Genomic DNA, 18,618 nt, shown 5'->3' with positions numbered 1-18,618 from the left:
TCAAACTTATTTTCAAAGATCTTTGTTCAAATTCTTTTGAGGGGTTTTTCGCACTTTTTAGAAAATCCATCCGTCCTTGGAAAAAATGGTGGATGACGTTTCGCCCTCAAATTCATTTCCAAAGATCTATAAGAAAAATCATTTGAGACGTGTTTCCCACTTTCCCCAAAATCCAGACTTCTTCGGTGGAAAGTGCTTTTTAAAGATTTTTTGGTGAAGTTTTAAGTTTTGTCTGATTTGCTTCAAACTTATTTTCAAAGCTCAACATAAGAATATAATGAATGTGTGTTTCAGCGCTTTGGCAAATTCCACCCACAACAGTGGTGAATTGGCGAAAAACGTTTGTATAAAAATTGTTTGTTTACCGTCCGATCAGTTTTAAAATCATTTTCAAAGCCTTTTGAGAACATTTATTTTATACGTGCCACGGGCAAGGCCGAGTTATACCCGCTAATAATATATATAAATTATAGGGAGAGAGGTACCCCCTCAAAGCCACTACACTATTTTGAACGATTTTGCTATGAATTTTATACTTGTTCAACACTTATTTGTTTAATTATTAATTAATTAATATTTTGCCACATCATAGTTTTACACATATTAAATAAATTAACGTTTGTATCTATTGTTATACTTTTGTTTCGTTTAGAAATCATTAAATAACTGCAAATCATTCTGGTCTAATGCAGTGGTGGGTTTCCAATCCGTTTCGGGATAATCATCAAAATTTGTTGTATCACCATCATGATGAACATCAGGTAAAATTGGTGGCTGCAATAAACACACAAAACGGTTAATGATTAAATACACAGTAAAAAAGTGTTCAGTTTTAATCTGTATCCGGAACTGTATAAGCTTAACTTGATTTATGCAAGATTTCTTTATTATTTTAATCACATGATCATTACTAGATTGGGGACACAAAGATGTATAATCGGTTCGTTTACAAACAAGTAGGATTAGCCCATTATTACGATACGTACAAGGAATTTCCTTTTAACAGTCCTAATCTTTTCATTTTGGGCAAAGTAGAAAAACTTTCGATATGTATGTATGTGTGTTTTTTGTGTTTATGTATACATATAAGGAACTTTAAATTTTTTACCTGACGCTCGACGTTGGGTTTAAGGTGTCTACCAGTCGGGTACTCCACTCTAGTGTACTCTTACTTTAAAAAAAAATCTAAAGTTACATTTTCGGAATGTAATCAGTTGTCAAAAACATGACTTGTTCTGTGTTTGGTAAGTTCTTTTCATACTAATCTTTATCTCCAATAATCATGAATAGACTGACCTATTTCATCGTGTATATCCATTACATTTTAGGCGACTCCTTTAAATCAAAATATGTCTGTGTGGTTTGTACCACTTACCTTAAGCTTCTTGTTATAGACGTCATTCCAATTTAAGTTCTTGAACCACCGATGCCTCTTAACGTCATCAGCACCATTCTGCGGGTATTATAGAGTAAACAGAAGACAAATAATTAAACATATATATCAAGAAAGAGGTTCTAGTCGGGAGCTCCCGACTAGGGGATACCCTGAACCCTCTGTAGTGGACAGTTTTTAGGTACTGAACAAAAATAGAACACAAAGTTACTTTTGAACATATGGTGCTAAAACTGGAAGCTCTCTTATATTGCAGAGAGGAGTTCAGTAGTTCAGATTAGGCTGAATGCGTATCACTTTTGCAATTATGCTCTCTAGCGATGAGCACTTTGTCAAGTTAAATAGAGTAAGTCAAGCTTTATTCAAAGCTTTACCGAAAGCTTTCGCTAAGAGCGCGGCGACCAAAATTCGCGTTGTCTGATAATGTCGTGAGCGAGCTTTGGTGCTGGATCGTATGATGATGCATGGCTGGAAAAGGCGTCCGTTAGGTCTGCTCAGTAGAAGACGACAGCGAGGGTGTCAAGGTGTTCTGTCTAGCTTTGAGAGGAATTTACTGGAAACGACATGCGCCGCTTAGCCACTTAATTTCTTAAGTTCTTAAGTTCTCCGGATATCCCAGTACGAGATGAAGAGTTCGGCCAATCCTTAACCTCACCAAGAAAAGTCAGAGGTTCTAGTCGGGAGCTCCCGACTAGGGGATACCCTGAACCCTCCAAATGCAGCTCGCGCTACGCGCTCGTTTGCTTTAGTAGTAATAAAGATAAATTAAAAGTTCCCTTGGCAGGGTTCGAACGTGTAACTGACAGCATTACATGCTGCCGACTCTACTCAACACCCACACCAGCCAAAAAAAAAAAAAAATTGTTTCCTCGGTAGGGTTCGAACTCAAAACAGACTTCAATACTTACCGCCGCCTCTACTCACCAGCTACACCAATAACTGAGTCTTAATGAGAAAAAAACGAATTAAAATAGCAGCACAGAAAACAATACAATCGCAACTGCACTGCTGTTAATAGAATTCAAAGCAGACGCGCATGAATGTGTGTGAACATGCATACAGAAATTCTTGGAGTTTGCGCTTGCTGCCGCTGATACGAGGAAAATCAAAACCCGTTTTTATTAATAATTTCTGTGTTTCATAACCGATCTTGATGAAAATTTCTACATTACATCTTTTTGTGCTATAGAATATTTGTGTGTTCTTAAAAAGTCAATTGCATTTAAATTGTGACTTATATTGGTGGGCAGCATAAATTGGTTTGTTGAAAAACAGGATTTCGATATCGACTCTTATCGAATGCTTGGAAACGGAGTAAGTAATCGAAAATCGGAAAGAAACTCGATATGCGAAAGCACTAGGAGGACCTACAGCTTGAATTTCAAGTCTCTAGCTCTTATAGATAATGAGATCCTTGCGTTCATACATACGGACAGACAGTCGGATCAAGAATATATATACTTTTAGGGGTCGGTGAAGCATCCTTCTGCCTGTTACATACATTTGCACAAATACATTTTACCCTTTTCACCCATTTTCAATGGGTTCAGAGTATAACTAGCTGGTATTGCCCGGCCTTGACCGTGGAACGTTTTGTGCTAAAAATTTTTAGCTATTACCTTTCCAATGAGTACACGCCAATGGAAAATTGAAATTAACCCATCTTGATCTCCACTTCTATTTAAAAATATGTTTTAAGTGCATCGAATAAAGAACCGAGTTTGGGAATAAACGTTTTCCGCACATGCTAGTTTTGCGGTGAGAATTTTGAAGCTGAAGAATTCGTTTGTTCGGCCTTTGACCCGTATTGGCAACCAAGAACGTGCCAAATTAACTCTCACAAAAATCTTTAAAAATGATTTTGAGGCCGATTAGATGGTAAACAAAATTTTCATACATCCGCTTTTCGCTAGTTAACCACTGCGGGTGGAACTTCCCAAACCGCTGAAACACGTAATCATAAAGTTCTTATGTCGAGTCTTGAAAATAAGTTTGAAGCAAATCGGACAAAACTTAAAACCTCGCCCAAGAAAGCTTTGAATCGCATTTCTATCGAGGAAACTTGGATTCTGTGAAAAGTGTGGAACACGTCTCAAATGATTCTTCGTATAGATCCTTGGAAATGAATTTGAGGGCGAAACGTCACCCACCAAATCTTTGACCAAAAAGTGTAAAATAATGAATTTTGACAAAGACCCTTGAAAATTTGTTTGAAGCCGATCAGATGGTAAGCAAAAAAACTTTCACATTTTTCCACACATGCGGGTGGAATTTCCCGAAACCCTGTTTTAACGTGCACATTCATCACATATGGTAACTACAGTACAAATTTCAGCTTCCTAGCTCTTACGGTTTGGGCTGTGCGTTGATGACCAATCAGTCTGTCAGTCAGTCATTCAGTCAGTCAGGACAAACAGTTTTATATATAGATATGTATGGAACAATTGTGATGAACATTACATTCTCGCAATTCTATATATGCCTAAGATAGACGCTCTATATTGCCATAATAAACTGGGAAACTGCAATTTTTCCACCAACACCAAATGCAGCCCGCAATACGCGCTCATTAAAAAACAAGAAGTCGGGAACTCCCGACTAGGGGATATCCTGAACCCTCTTCATCCATCACCAAATGCTGCACGATCTACGCGCTCGTTTGCTTTAGCAGTAATAATAATAAATTGAAAAAAACGAGAAAGAAGGGCTATCTACGGCATGCCGAAGATTTAATACCCTTGCAGACCCAACCTTTTCATAATGCTCATAGTGCTTTGCCCGTATCAAAGGAGCACAGGGAAAATAGGTTATGCCGACTATGGTTAAGATATGTTGAAAAACGAAAATTTGTTCATACAACTTAAGTTCCTATGGAAGCTATATGATATAGTGGTCCGATGTTGTTAGGATTTTGCATATATACGGGGAGCATAGTAAAACAAATAAATGCCGAGTTTGGTCAAGATATCTTAATAAACCAAAAATGTTTTCATACAAAAACCTACTTTTCGACCGATCGTTCCTATGGCAGCTATATGATATAGTGGTCCGATGTTAATAAGATTTTGCTTAAATGTAGGTAGCATAGTTTGACCTATAAATGCCGAGTTTGGTAAGATATCGAGAAAAACAAAAAAGTTTTTTTTACAACAACTTTAGTTTCGAACGATCGTTCCTTTGGCAGTATTTTATATACTAATCCGATGTTGTTAGGATTTTCATATATATGGGTCGCATAGTAAAACTAAAAAATGCTGAGATTGGTCAAGATATCTTGATCACCAAAAAAGTTGTTCATATAAGATGTATTCTTCTATTCGATACCCATTTCACGACAAAACTATAATACCCTGTGCAAGGGTATACAAATAGTTCCTTCGGTACTGTCGCTGCTTCTACTCAACAGCCACACCAATAATTAAGTCTCAATGAGAAAAAAACGGATTGAAAAAGCAGCACAGAAAACAATACAATCGCAAATGCAATGCTGTTGATAGAATTCAATAAAGTCGTGTTTGTGTGTACATGTACAATTGCATGTAAATAAATTCTTGCAATTTGCGCTAGCTGCCCCAAACTCGTGGCCAGCCAAAACACGTTTTCTTTAATAACTTCTGTGTTTCTTAACCGATCTTAATGACATTTTCAACAGTAGATATTATTGTACTATAGAATATTTGAATAAGTCAATTGCATTTTAATTTTGGCTTATATTGGTGGGCAATAAAAATTGGTGTTTATACTTGATTTATAGCTATGTGATGGTAGCGGGGAGTTGGCGACGGCTATAAAATGAAAGATACTTGATATATATACTATACTAGAATCAACATATAAAGTTTGGTGAATTTAGCTCTTAAAATTACAAGAATTGCTCATAAATCAGGATTTTAATTTTTATCGATTGCTTGAAAACGGGCAACTTATTGAATTTCGGAAACAAACTCATACTGCGCGGGCACTAGGAGGAACTATAGGTTCTGATATCCTTGCGCTCATACACACGGACGGACAGACAGACGGACATGGCTTAATCGACTCGGCTATTGATGCTGATCAAGAATATATATACTTTATGGGGTCGGAGATGCTTCCTTCTGCCTGTTACATACATTTGCACAAAAACATTAAACCTTTTTTTAACAATTTTTCATGGGTTCAGGGTATAAACAAATAAAAGTTCCTTTAATCGAAAAAATATTAAAATAGCAGCACATACCCAGCACAGATCAAGATACCTACAAAATGAAAGTTGATCTTTCTTTTCTAGAATCTAAATCAGAGAGATATAAAAAAACAGGATTTCGATATCGATTTCATCGATTGCTTGAAAACCGGGAAAGTTATCGATTATCGAGAGTAAACTCGTTCTACGCTTGGATACCTACATACAAATAGACGGACGGCTAGACGGACAGACAGACGGCCTTGGCTAGATTAAAAGGGTAGCATGACTACCATGACTTTGTATGCTGAGGTTGACTACCTCGAAAGAGGGTGACGTTACTTCTGGTGTCCCTAAAGGTAGTCATTTTGGACCTTTCCTTTTTTAACTTTTTCTTAATGTCTATGACAAGCGGACATGGGTAGATCGATTCAGCTATTGACGCCGACAAGAATCGGAGATGCTTCCGTCTGCCTGTTACATACAAATTCACAAAACGATTATACCCTTTATATCCATTATCCATGGGTTCAGTATATAAAGATTACGCTATACAAACTCAATTGGCGTGAAGCTACAGAGATGGAAAAGAAGAAAAACATCTTCAGCAAGTCTTTTGGTTCTATCCCCCACTGAGTAATAGCAGATATAGATTTATTAAGCAATTAATTTGTCCAGTCACTTATCATGGTCTTATTTTTAAGCCAGCATCTCTATCTATTACTAAATATATAAATTATTACATTTAATTCTTACCTTCATATTACCCAGTCTCTTTGTTCTGTCATTCACCAGCAACTTTTTTATTAGGTCTTTAGCAATAGGATCCATGTGGCGCTCCCATTCAATTTTGCCGCTCAATATCTTTTCATAAATGCCAAATGGTTGCTCATCATAAAATGGCGGATACCCCACAAGCATTTCATAAACAAGCACACCTGTAAAAAGAATATCGAAATAATATTATGGTGAAACGTAGGCTTCAGTATAACATACCCAACGCCCACCAGTCGACTGCCTTGTTGTGGCCTTTAGATTGTATTATCTCTGGAGCTATATATTCAGGAGTGCCGCATAATGTCCATGTTCGATCACGGAGCTTTTTAGCAAAGCCGAAATCGGTTATCTTTATATGACCATCTCTATTTATTAACAAATTCTCTGGTTTTAAGTCCCGATAGATAATTTGCAGTGAGTGCAGGTATTCAAGAGCGCTGACAATTTCTGCTGCATAGAAATTCGCTGAAGAAAAAAGTTTTTATTTTCTTTGTGGGATTGACTTATGGTCCTACTTACAAGTTTGACTAGTAAACTTTCCTGCATTACGCAGATATGTAAACAGCTCACCGCCGCAAACATAATCAAAGATCATATATAGATTAGACTCATCCTTGGTGGACCATTCTCTGTTAGACGAAGAAAGGATCGATTATAATTCCAAGATAACGCTGATTAAAAGGCATTAATGATAATTTCTAAAATATGAGTAACAGTGAATCAAGTATTGATGATATGTTTTTATACCCTTGCAGAGGGTATTATAATTTGTCTTGAAATGTGTAACGCATATGACACATCTCCGACCCCATAAAGTATATATATTCATGATCAGTATCACCAGCCCAGTCGATATAGCCATGTCCGTCTGTCTGTTTCTATGCGAGCTAGTTCCTCTTTGAAGCTATCTTTTTGAAACTTTGCAGAAGTGCATATATATGGGGTTATATATATACATCGGAACCAGCTGGATCGGACCACTATATCATATAGCTGCCATAGGAACGATCGGTCGAAAGAGGTTCTTGTATGAAAAACTCGAAAATTAAGTTGTTGTATGGAAACATTTTTTGTTTTTCACGATATCTTGACCTAACTCAGCATTTATTATATCCTAAACCCATTAAAAATGGGTAATAAGGGTATATTGTATTTGTGCAAATGTATGTAACAGGCAGAAGGAAGCATCTCCGACCCCATAAAGACTATATATTCTTGATCAGCATCAAAAGCCGAGTCGATCTAGCCATGTCCGTCTGTCTGTCTGTCCGTCTGTCCGTCCGTCCGTCCGTATGTATGAACGCAAGGATATCAGAACCTATAAGAGCTAGAGATTTGAAATTTTAACTGTAGGTCCTCCTAATGCCCGCGCAGATCAAGTTTGTTTTCGATATTCGATAGCTCGCCCCGTTTCCAAGTAATCGATAAAAATCGATATTTAAATCCTGTTTTTTGAGTAATTTCGGCAAATAATAAGAGCTAGAGTCATCAAACTTGACATGTAGCTTCTAGAATAGTATATATACATATATCAAGTATCTTTCATTTTATACCTATCGCCACCTCCCCGCTACCACCGCAAAGCTATAAATCAAGTTATTTATCCAACTTGTATTGCCCATCAATTTAAGCCCCAATTTATATGCAATTGCATTTTTGAGAATACACAAATATTCTTTATTCTATTCTACAATAAGATGTACTGTCGAAAATTTCATTAAGATCGGTAAAGAAACACAAAAGTTATGTGCGCACGTGTTAGCTGCATAGCTGCTGCGCAAATTCCAAGAATTTCTGTATACATGTACACATACATACATTCATGCGTGTTTGCTTTGAATTCTATCAACAGCATTGCAATTGCGATTGTATTGCTTTCTGTGCTGCTATTTCAATTGGTTTTTTCTCATTAAAGCTCAATTATTGGTGTGGCCCTTGATTAGAGTCAGCGGTAAGTGGTGCGGTTAGTTGCGAGTTCGAACCCTGCCAAGGGAACAATTTGTTTTTTTTATTTTCATTTTTCCTTATTACTACTAAATCAAACGAGCGCGTAGCGCGAGCTGCATTTGGTGTTGGAAGAAGAGGGTTCAGGGTATCTCCTAGTCGGGAGATCCCGACTAGAACCTCTTACTTGTTTGAATCTTGTATCAAAGCCCCAAAACAGAATTTTAAGAGTTTTATCGATTATGGATAATCCACCTGAAGCTATTTTAAATTAATGGAAAACGGTTGCATGAAACTTTTTCGTTTGCAATCAAAGTTATTGAGAAAGATCTATTCCCGAATCGTTATAAAACAATTTTAAAGGATTTATTTCAAACATGTTTCTCATTTCATCAGTATATGCCTCGTATAAAAAAATGAAAGTTACAATTTTCAGAAAAATGTAAGGTCCAGGCTAATACAGGAACAACGATATAGTAACCTATAAATACATAGTACTTACAAGGAGATGACGAAAGGATGTCGTATTTCACGCAATATATTTCGCTCATTCTTAACATGTTCAATTTGTTTAAGGCGTATGACTTCTGTCATAGCTAAAATTTTCATGGCACAGTATTTTTCGGTAATGCGATCACGGCAGAGACAAACCCGTCCAAATGTACCAGTGCCTGAAATCAAAGAGAGAAATACAAATTAAGCAAGAAATGACAATAATGGACAAACACAAAAGCTTGACAACACGAGCTTGTGTGGTTGTGCGGGTGATATTTTCTGAGGTTTCTCTGCCGATTTTATATCGCTTGTAATTTTATGAAAATGGTATCAATTAAAACAACCAACATTTTCTAATACACATATTTGGGCCCATATTTCTTTTTATACCCTGAACCCATTGAAAATGGATAAATGGGTATAATGTGTTTGTACCAATTAAAGTAACAGGCAGAAGGAAGCATCTCCGACCCGGCAGAGTGTATGTATACTTGATCAACGTCAATAACGAGTTCATCTAGCCATGTCTGTCTGACTATCCGTCCGTATGTGTGAACGTGTCGATCTAGACAACTAAATAAAGTTAGTCGTAGGTCCTCCTAGTTCCCAGGCAGCACCAGCGTTTTTTCAATGTCCCGTTCCCAAGCAATTGATTAAAATCGATATCGAATTCTTGTTTTTTAAGCAAATCTCTTAGATTTCAAGAATAGTATAGCATTTCATAGCTATCGCCACAATTTGAATGCAATTCTTTACGAATATACGAATATTCTATAGCTAAATAAGGTTGAAAATTTCATCCAGATTCGTTGAGAAACACAGCAAGTTTTAAAGAAAACGTGTGTTTATATTGACAAGTTACGTGTTTGCGGCAGCTGGCTAAAACTACAATAATTTCAGTATACATGTGTTTTAATGAATTCTATAATTATAGCTTCAATTGCGATTGTATTGCATTCTGTGCTGTGTGTGACATACATATATATTTAATTCATTTTTACAATTTAATTCATTTTTGATGTGGGGCTGTGGAGTATAAGGCGGTGGAAGTGGTTCAGTCGGTTGCGAGCTCGACTCCAGATGAGGGAACTTCCGACTAGACCACTTTGACTTGTTGAGGATGGATCATTGTGGTTTGGTCTATACACAGATTTCAATGCCGTTAAATTTCATTAAGATCGCACAACCAACATAGCAGTTATTCCACATTAAATTTTTTAATAATGTAGTGCAGGGAAGAAGCATCTTTGCTGCTGCATAAATCTCCCAGTTAAGCACGTGTATTTGTGTACTGTGCATAAATGCGCCTATAGGTAACTAACCAAAATATCATATTGACTAAGGATTTCGTAGTCGAGCACACTTGACGACAGCAAAGTTATTTGTTAAAAGCTGGTATGTTATTTATTTATATATTTATTAAAACATTTTTTTTTTTATTTTTGATCATTACTTAAGAATCTAATAACCGATTTTAAAGGCTTAACGCTTCCTAAAAACTAATGAATATATTTTTAAATTTTTTTTATTTTACCTCACCTCTGTATTTACATAAGACCTTCAACGTATACCATTTTAGCTTTCAAGATATATCATTTCAACAAACCTGCCCGATGACACATCTCGATGCAGGCCATGCACATGCGATCATCTGTCATATTCTCAATCTTTTTACTCCACAATGTAAATCATATATTCTCCAATTATATTGCTGTGGAAGGTCTTCTACGATTGACAGATATAGCCATGTCATTAAATTGTTATACGTGCCTATACAATGTATTGCTGCTTTCCCTGCCTCTGAAACACCCAAGCTCGACACGATTATTACTCAAGAAAGCACTGGAAAAAAGAAGCACTACATACTTTGGGAGATCATGCCATGCAAAATGCGCTTCTACCATTGCACATCACGCTCCGAGATATCAAAAACCTTTTAAAAGCTTTGGATATGCAAGGTGAATCAGTATCTTAAATCAATTTCAGAAGGGGTTATCCCAAAGATTTTGACTTTTGGAGGATATTTATTCTATTTTGACACCATAAGATAAGTCTAGAGCTCAACCCGACAAGTCACTGCTCAGCTTTTGGGCAACAAAATAAAAAATAATAAAAATAAATAATATACTTAACCTGTATCTACTATTCTAGACGGTACATGTGCAGTTGGGGATTAATTACACGATAATTGAACCATTTTTAACATGTGGACCTATGTAAGAAATCTTAAATAACATGTAGAAACAAATACTATCGAATTATAAAAATTTGTTTTGGTGCTCCGTATCAATCCAAAGATAAGTTTTCTGCCTTTCTTATCGAAGCTGAAACTAAAACAGTCTGCGACTGCAAAGTGTACTGCAATGGCTTGCTATACAATTTTACGTAAGGTCAACTACATCCGCGGCCCTACCGTTCAGTTCTGGCGTGCATCAGGAGAGTGTCCGGGGCCCCCACCTTTGCCAGCAAAACTGCTAATAGCCTCTTACTCTGACGACATCTGCTTTTTCTTCTTCTTGTATATGATCAAGATCGCACTTCCCTATTGTATAGCTCTACAGGAAGAATCGATAGACAAATGAGTTATTTTTGTTAAACTATATTGTTTTCCAAGATCAAGCCAAATGTGTGCAAGGGTATTAAATCTTCTGCGCGCCGAAGATATTCCTTCTTTCTAGTTAAATAAACTTTTGGATGGCAAACAATTGCTTTAAAGGATATATAAGCTGTTTAAATTTAATTAAAAGGGGTTAATTTGATTTTCAACTTAGATATGCCATCTAAAGAACATTTAAAATAAAATGAAAAAAAGCATACTGCGTTTAAATGGACAAATTAAAGTTAATCCTAGATTTTACAGAGTAAGAATATAGATTAGAAGCTTTACAGAGTAAGAATATAGATTAGAAGCTTTACATAAATTAGGCGTTAAAGTATCAGACTCAGCTTTGAAATCAATGATTGACATTGACTGAAGTGTATAAGAACAAGTAAGAGGCTCTAGTCAGGAGCTCACGGCTAGGGAATACCCTGAACCCTTATGCTTCAGCAGTAATAAAAATAAATTAAAATAGAAAAGAAAGTGTCTCTTCGATAAGTCTCGAACTCGTAATATAACCCGCACTACTTGCAACCGCCTCTACTCAACCGCCACACCAAGAATTAAGTCTTAATGAGAAAAAGACGGGGTAAAATAGCAGCACAGAAAACAATCGCAAATGCAATGCTGTTGATTCACAGAAGACGCGTATGAATGTGTGTGTGTACAGAAATTCTAGCAATTTTCGCTTGCTGCCCAAAACTCGAAGACAGCCAAATTTGTTTTCCTTAATAATTTCTGTTTCTTGACCGATCTTCATAAAATTTTCTAAAGTACATCTCATTGGGCGATTGCTATAAATTGAAAGATGCTATACATATATATACTAGTCAAGTTTGGTGACTCTAGCTCATCTTATTTACCAATATTTCTCAAAAAAACAGGATTTCGATATAGATTTTTAACGATTACTTGGAAACGAGGAAGTTATCGAATATCGGAAAAAATCGTTCTACGCGGGCACTAGGAGGACCTACAGTTGGAATTTCAAGTCTCTAGTGCTTATAGGTTTTGAGATCCTTACGTGCATACATACGGACAGACGGACGGACGGACAGACGGACATGGCTAGATCGACTCGGCTTGTGATGCTGATGCTTCCTTCTCCCTGTTACATACATTTGCACAAATACATTATATCCTTTTTACCCCTTTGAAATGGGTTCAGGGTATATTTATTTATTCATTAAATGGTCGACAAAACCGAGTGTCTTCCTAATTATTCAATATATCAAATTATAATAAGTGCTAAAATTCTAATTAGAATACACCAATTTCTAATCGCGTCACCGACCGATGGAGTTGTTTTATTGCCCGTCCGGCCAGCTGTGCCCTTGTTCACTACTATATACTAATACTACTAATGCTATTCTTATTCAAGGCGTTATGCATAAAGTTGAGGAGGATTAGCAATCATTCCATTATGATAACTTTGCAAAACAGGTATCAGCACATTTTTGCCTAGTAATCAGTTAAATTCTCGACAGAAAATATTTCATATATCTGTTCAGTGGCTAGTGTAAGAAACGGTAAGGTAAATCCGAAATGATTATTTTATAATTCCGAAGAATATTCGATATTTAATAACTCAGCATCTACGATTTCGTGTTGGATCTGTAGGTCTTAAGACCATTTTCTTTTTCCATTCTGCAAAAGAATCTTGTTGACTGGATTGACTCAGGGCGCTACAATACACAACCATTCTACGGAAGATTGCCGTATTTCGTTGTCGACATCTAAGTCCAAGGGAGCTTTCCTCAAGTCGAAGAGTCTTCATAGACTTTTGTGCGCGGCATATATCACATGCTCGCAGATCTCTGTTAATGAATCATAAATCTCATAAAATTACCGATTGGACCAACTGTGCTCTGGTCTGACTTTAAAGACGCAATTCATTGGGTACGGCCACATCCTTGGAGAGAGATCAATAAATGGCTCCATGAACCTACAAAGCAATAACAATCCGATATCGTTTCGAACGGCTGCGATGTGGACGAGTAGCTTAAGTCGAATTGGTTCGCGGGAGCTTAATTTATGATTAAACAAGATAATTTTTTTTTTTGTTTTTTTGAGCTTTAATTGAGAAAAAGGAGGTCGCAATTCGCGAATTTACATCAAACGCGGTTGCGAATTTACGTTCATGCTGATAAGAGCTCCTTCTTCTACAGGTAGGAAATCTGCTGCTCGCAGCAAAAGAACTACAGACGCCGGGGGTCACGGTGGAAGCCCTCCTAAGCTCGATGCCTAACGGTGGACCACTTACTTGTGGGTAGCCCAGCTGAGGGGATATCGCCCTTAAGAAACTAACAGCACCGGAGTCGCAATTACCCTAAAACCTTTAATAAAACTAGATTTTATTACAATTGAAAAATAAACAAGTAAGAGGCTTTATTCGCTAGTACCCGAATAGGAGATCCCCTGAACCCTTTTCTTCAAACACCAAATGCAGCTCTCGCTACGAGCACGTTTGCCTTATCAAAAAATCTAAGCAATCGATAAAAATCGTTTTCGAAACCTAGCTTTTTTAAACTATTTTTATACCCTTGCAGAGGGTATTATAATTTTGTCGTGAAATGTGTAACGCATAGAAGGAGACATCTCCGACCCCATAAAGTATATATATTCTTGATCAGTATCAACAGCCGAGTTGATATAGCCATGTCCGTCTGTCCGTCAGTCGGTCTGTCTGTTTCTATGCAAACTAGTCTCTCAGTTTTAAAGCTATCTTTATGAAACTTTGCAGAATTCCCTCTTTCTGTTGCACGCAGCTCATATGTCAAAACCAGCTGGATCGGACCACTATATCATATAGCTGCCATAGGAACGATCGGTCGAAAAGTAGGTTCTTGTATGAAAAACATTTTTGTTTAACAAGTTATCTTGACTAAAATTGGTATTTATTAGTTTTACTACGCTCCCCATATATATGCAAAATCCTATTAAGATCGGACAACTATATCATGTAGCTGCCATAGGAACGATCGGTCGAAAATTAATTTTTTGTATGGAAAATTTTTATGTTTTTCAAGATATCTTGACCAAACCCGGTATTTAATAGTTTTACTACGCTCCCCATATATATGCAAAATCCTATTAAGATCGGACTACTATATCTATAGCTGCCATAGGAACGTTCGGTCGAAAATTAAGTTTTTGTATGGAAAATTTTTATGTTTTTCAAGATATCTTGACCAAACTCGGTATTTATTAGTTTTAGTACGCTCCCCATATATATGCAAAATCCTATTAAGATCGGACAACTATATCATATAGCTGCCATTGGAACGATCGGTCGAAAATTATGCTGTTGTATGGAATTTTTTTTGTTTTTCAAGATATCTTGACCAAACTCGGCATTTATTAGTTTTACTATGCTCCCTCCACTAATGCAAAATCTTATTCACATCGGGCTACTATATCATATAGCTGATATAGCTACGATCGATCGGTCGAAAATTAAGTTTTGTATGGAAACCTGTTTTGTTTTTCAAGATATCTTAACCATACTCGGCATTAACTATTTTCCCTGTGCTTCTTAGATACGGGCAAAGCACTATGAGCATTTTGAAAAGGTTGGGTCTGCAAGGGTATTAAATCTTCGGTGTGCCGAAGATAGCACTTCTTTCTCGTTTTTTGTTGGTAACGCTTGTCAATTTCTGAAATATAAAATAAATTTTAATTCCAATCATAACCACACAACTCATTAAAGCCACCACGTCAAGGCTGTTGTCATTTTGCAAAAAAAAATATTTATGCGCAGAAAATTTCATTACATTCGGTTTACTAACATAGACGTCCTTTGAATCTTTAAGCTTTATCCATTAGAAAGAATATGTGATTGCTATCCACAAAAGGCGTAGAAAGTCTGACCAATATCCCTAAATTATTTGAAAAATAATTACTTCGACTTTGCATCAATGCTGCTAAATATGGGTTCGTAAGGAATCGGTCAACTACGTCCAACCTGCCTTAATTAACTTCCTTGGTAACTAATGCTTTCCTTTCTAGAATGCAAGCTAATGTGATTTAGACCGATTTAAGAAGGCATTTGACTCTGTGCATCATGACCTTTTAATTTCTTTGCTTTGGCTTTATTCTTATTTAAAAGGTAGCACCCAAAGAGTCATGCTAAAGTTTACTATGCAGGTTCCCGTTACTTCTGGCGTTTTTCAATATAGTCATCTTGAACCTTTACTCTTACTCTTTTTATAAATGAATAGCGGGTATACCCGGCCCTGCCCGTGGCACTTATAAAATAAATTCTCTCAAAGATCTTTGAAAATGAGTTTGGTTAAAAAAACTTTCATACAACCATTTTTCGCCAATTTAACACTGTTGCGGGTGAAATTTCCCAACTAGCCAACTTCATTAAGTTCTTATGTAGAGCTCTGAAAATAAGTTTGAGGCAAATCGGACAAACCTTAAAGCTTCACCAAAATATCTTAGAATCGAACTTTTTACCGAGGATGCTTGATTCTGCGATTGTTGCGAAACACGTTTCAAATTTTTTTTCATAAAATGAGTTTTGAGGCCAATCGGATGGTTAACACAAAAATTGTATTACAAACGTTTTTCCAGATTTTTCCACACATGCGGGTGGCATTTCCCGAAACCTCGTTTTAACGTGCGCCTTCTTCACATAAGATTCCTAGCTCTTACGGTCTGTGCGTTGATCACCAATCAGTCAGTTAATAAGTCAGTCAGGACACACAGTAGTATATATAGAGATCTCCCCTCTATGATATCTTAATTGTTCAAAGTGTATGTTTATGCCCTCAATTGTAGTATGTCTTATCTTGCTAGTTATACAATCAACCTAGATGTTCTGTTTTATTCCAAACTCTTCTTTAATCTTCAAATAGTTGTTAATGAGGTGTACTTAGATTAATAAAACGTTGGCCCAAGGAGTTTAACGATCCATTCCTAAACAAACTTCCATACATATCTCTTATATGTCCTGTCCTTGAATACTGTTTATGTTATTGGTCTCCGCAGTATAATAATCGGGATCGTATTGAATCAGGTCAGAAGCAATTTATGAGTTTTGCCTTATGACCCCAATCATCGGTTGCCACCGTACTCCACCATGCTTCTTCTTCTTGATCTTCCATCGTTAACCAACCGGCAGACAATTCTTGGTGTTGTCTTCCTACTTAGGTTAATTGTTGCCGAAAAAGATTCTTCAATTCATTTTGACATCTTCAATTCCCTGCTCCCTGAGGACGTATTAGGAATTATCGCTCCTTTATTCTCGCGACAGATCACGCTTTGCGCAATTCTTTGCGTGTATTATGCAAAGATTATAGTAGATTGTTCCACGTATTCTCCCCTGAACTCAATCAAAATCGTTGCTTTCAATATATCTGACCAATCATCACTGGGTCGTTGATTTCCCATCACTATGTCTTTACCCTATCTAATTTATATTTTATATACTTGCTCAAATGACCTTACTTTTTTATTTTACTTCTTTCTCACATTTTTTTATCCCTATATTTAAAAATGTTTGTCCTGAATGACCCATTGATGGTGATGCCGTCCGATAGGTCTTTTAAGATTGACGCTCGCTTTGTCGACCATTAATTAATAATAAATACAAAAATGAAACAAATAAATAAAAATATTTATGGTTATGGTCATATTGGCAACAGCTGGCGCAAAGCGCAAGAGTTTCTGTACACATGTGCACACATACATACATTCAGATGCGCGTGTTCCTTTTCAATTCGAAAAATAGATTTTCAATTGAGATTGTAGTCTATGTAGATGCTGCTATTGATATATATGTACATATGCTTCCATAAAAAGCTCAATGCTGGTAAGGCTGTAAAGTAAAAAAGGAAGCAAATTTCAAGGCGGAGGGGCGAAATTATTTGTTGGTAGAAGAAGGTTGAGGGTATCTCCTAGTAGGGCACTTCCGACTAGAGCACTCTTAACATGTTCAATATCAAATTAAATTTAAGAAATAAAATTAATATATTTTTTTAAGAGTTTACGAAAGAAAAAAATGTATATCCTTAATTTGGGGAGTTAAATCTACCAAAAACATGGTCTGTCTTTACAGTTTATTGGCTTTGATAAAGCGTATCATAATGTAGGGTGTATAATAACTCTGGTTAGTTTCTATGGTCTTTCTGCTTTGATACTTGTATTTTTGTCATACTATGCAATATGCATTTTAGGTCATTTTTATAAATAACAACAGCAAACCGCGCACGAGAAATGTTTATAGTTTTAATATTCTCAATTCGTTTGTGTAATCGCGCCAAGACAAGCATCCAAAGGTGAAGCAAGCTATGTCACCACTATCCTCCCTACCGCCAACAGCTCCTAGCTATAGTATCTGAATTTTGGGAAAGTTGCCAAAAAACAATTTTCAATAACATATGCTTATAAATTTTCCGAAAATTTATAATATACAGAATAAACTTATACGGTCTATTTACAACGGTTAAACGACTATATAGTTTTTAGACCCTAAGCCCCTCGACAATGGTTCAAGGGGTATTATGGTTTTGTTCAAATATAAGTAACAGGCAAAAGAAAGCATCTCTGACTCTATAAAGTATATATATTCTTGTTCAGCAACGATAGCGAGCTAATCTAGCCATTTCCGTCTGTCTGTCCATCCATCAATCTCAGAACTTATAAGAGCTAAAAATCGATAGTTTGCCCAGTTTTCAAGCTATCAATAAGAATCGCTATCATAACATAGTTTTTTTAGCATATCCCTATTTTTGTTTTTAATTGTAAAATTTATTGTGCAAGTGGCAGAAGGATCTAGCCATGTCCTTCTGTCTGTCCGTCTGTCCGTCCGTCTGTCCGTCCGTATGTATGTACGCAAGGATGTCAGAACCTAAAAAGCTAGAGACTTGAAATTTTGAACGTAGGTCAACCTAGTGCCCGGGCTGTACGAGTTCGTTTCGATAATCGATAACTTGCCCGTTTTCAAGCAATCGATAAAAATTGATATCGAAATCCAGTTTTTTTAGTAAATCTCCTAGAATTTAAGAGCTACAGTAATCAAATTTGACATGTATCTTCTTGAATAATTTATATATAATTTATATATACTTCTTATGTATATTTAATTTTTTATCTATCGCCACACCACCCCATCCCGCTTACCACATTGCAGTTTATCAAATAAATTAATCAATTGGAACTACCAACCAATTTAATCCAATATTTTTAATGCTACTTTCTTTTTAAGACGTGTGCTTACATTGACACGTGTTTGCGAAA

The 18,618-nt window shown here is 36.4% G+C and overlaps 1 protein-coding gene across 2 annotated transcripts in view; it reads right to left on the bottom strand.

Moving 5' to 3' along the window:
- Nucleotides 1-528: 528 nt before the first annotated feature.
- The window catches only part of Pka-C3 (Protein kinase, cAMP-dependent, catalytic subunit 3), a 33,587-nt gene continuing 15,497 nt past the window's right edge, over nt 529-18,618 (bottom strand). For both annotated transcript variants that reach the window (XM_064691161.1, XM_064691162.1), the window contains exons 3-8: nt 8,782-8,950; nt 6,855-6,964; nt 6,555-6,800; nt 6,315-6,496; nt 1,376-1,453; nt 529-774 (exon numbers count right to left, since the gene is read on the bottom strand). In XM_064691161.1, coding sequence (XP_064547231.1) covers nt 649-774; nt 1,376-1,453; nt 6,315-6,496; nt 6,555-6,800; nt 6,855-6,964; nt 8,782-8,950 — 911 coding nt within the window. In that variant the 3' untranslated portion in view covers nt 529-648. The remainder of the gene's footprint in view (nt 775-1,375; nt 1,454-6,314; nt 6,497-6,554; nt 6,801-6,854; nt 6,965-8,781; nt 8,951-18,618) is intronic.

This window comes from Drosophila montana, unplaced genomic scaffold (genome assembly GCF_035044405.1).
Source record: "Drosophila montana isolate Dmon_TW-CO22-7 unplaced genomic scaffold, ASM3504440v1 contig_3394_1, whole genome shotgun sequence".
In the NCBI taxonomy this organism is placed as follows: domain Eukaryota; kingdom Metazoa; phylum Arthropoda; class Insecta; order Diptera; family Drosophilidae; genus Drosophila; species Drosophila montana.
This window is presented reverse-complemented; position numbering and strand designations above follow the sequence as displayed.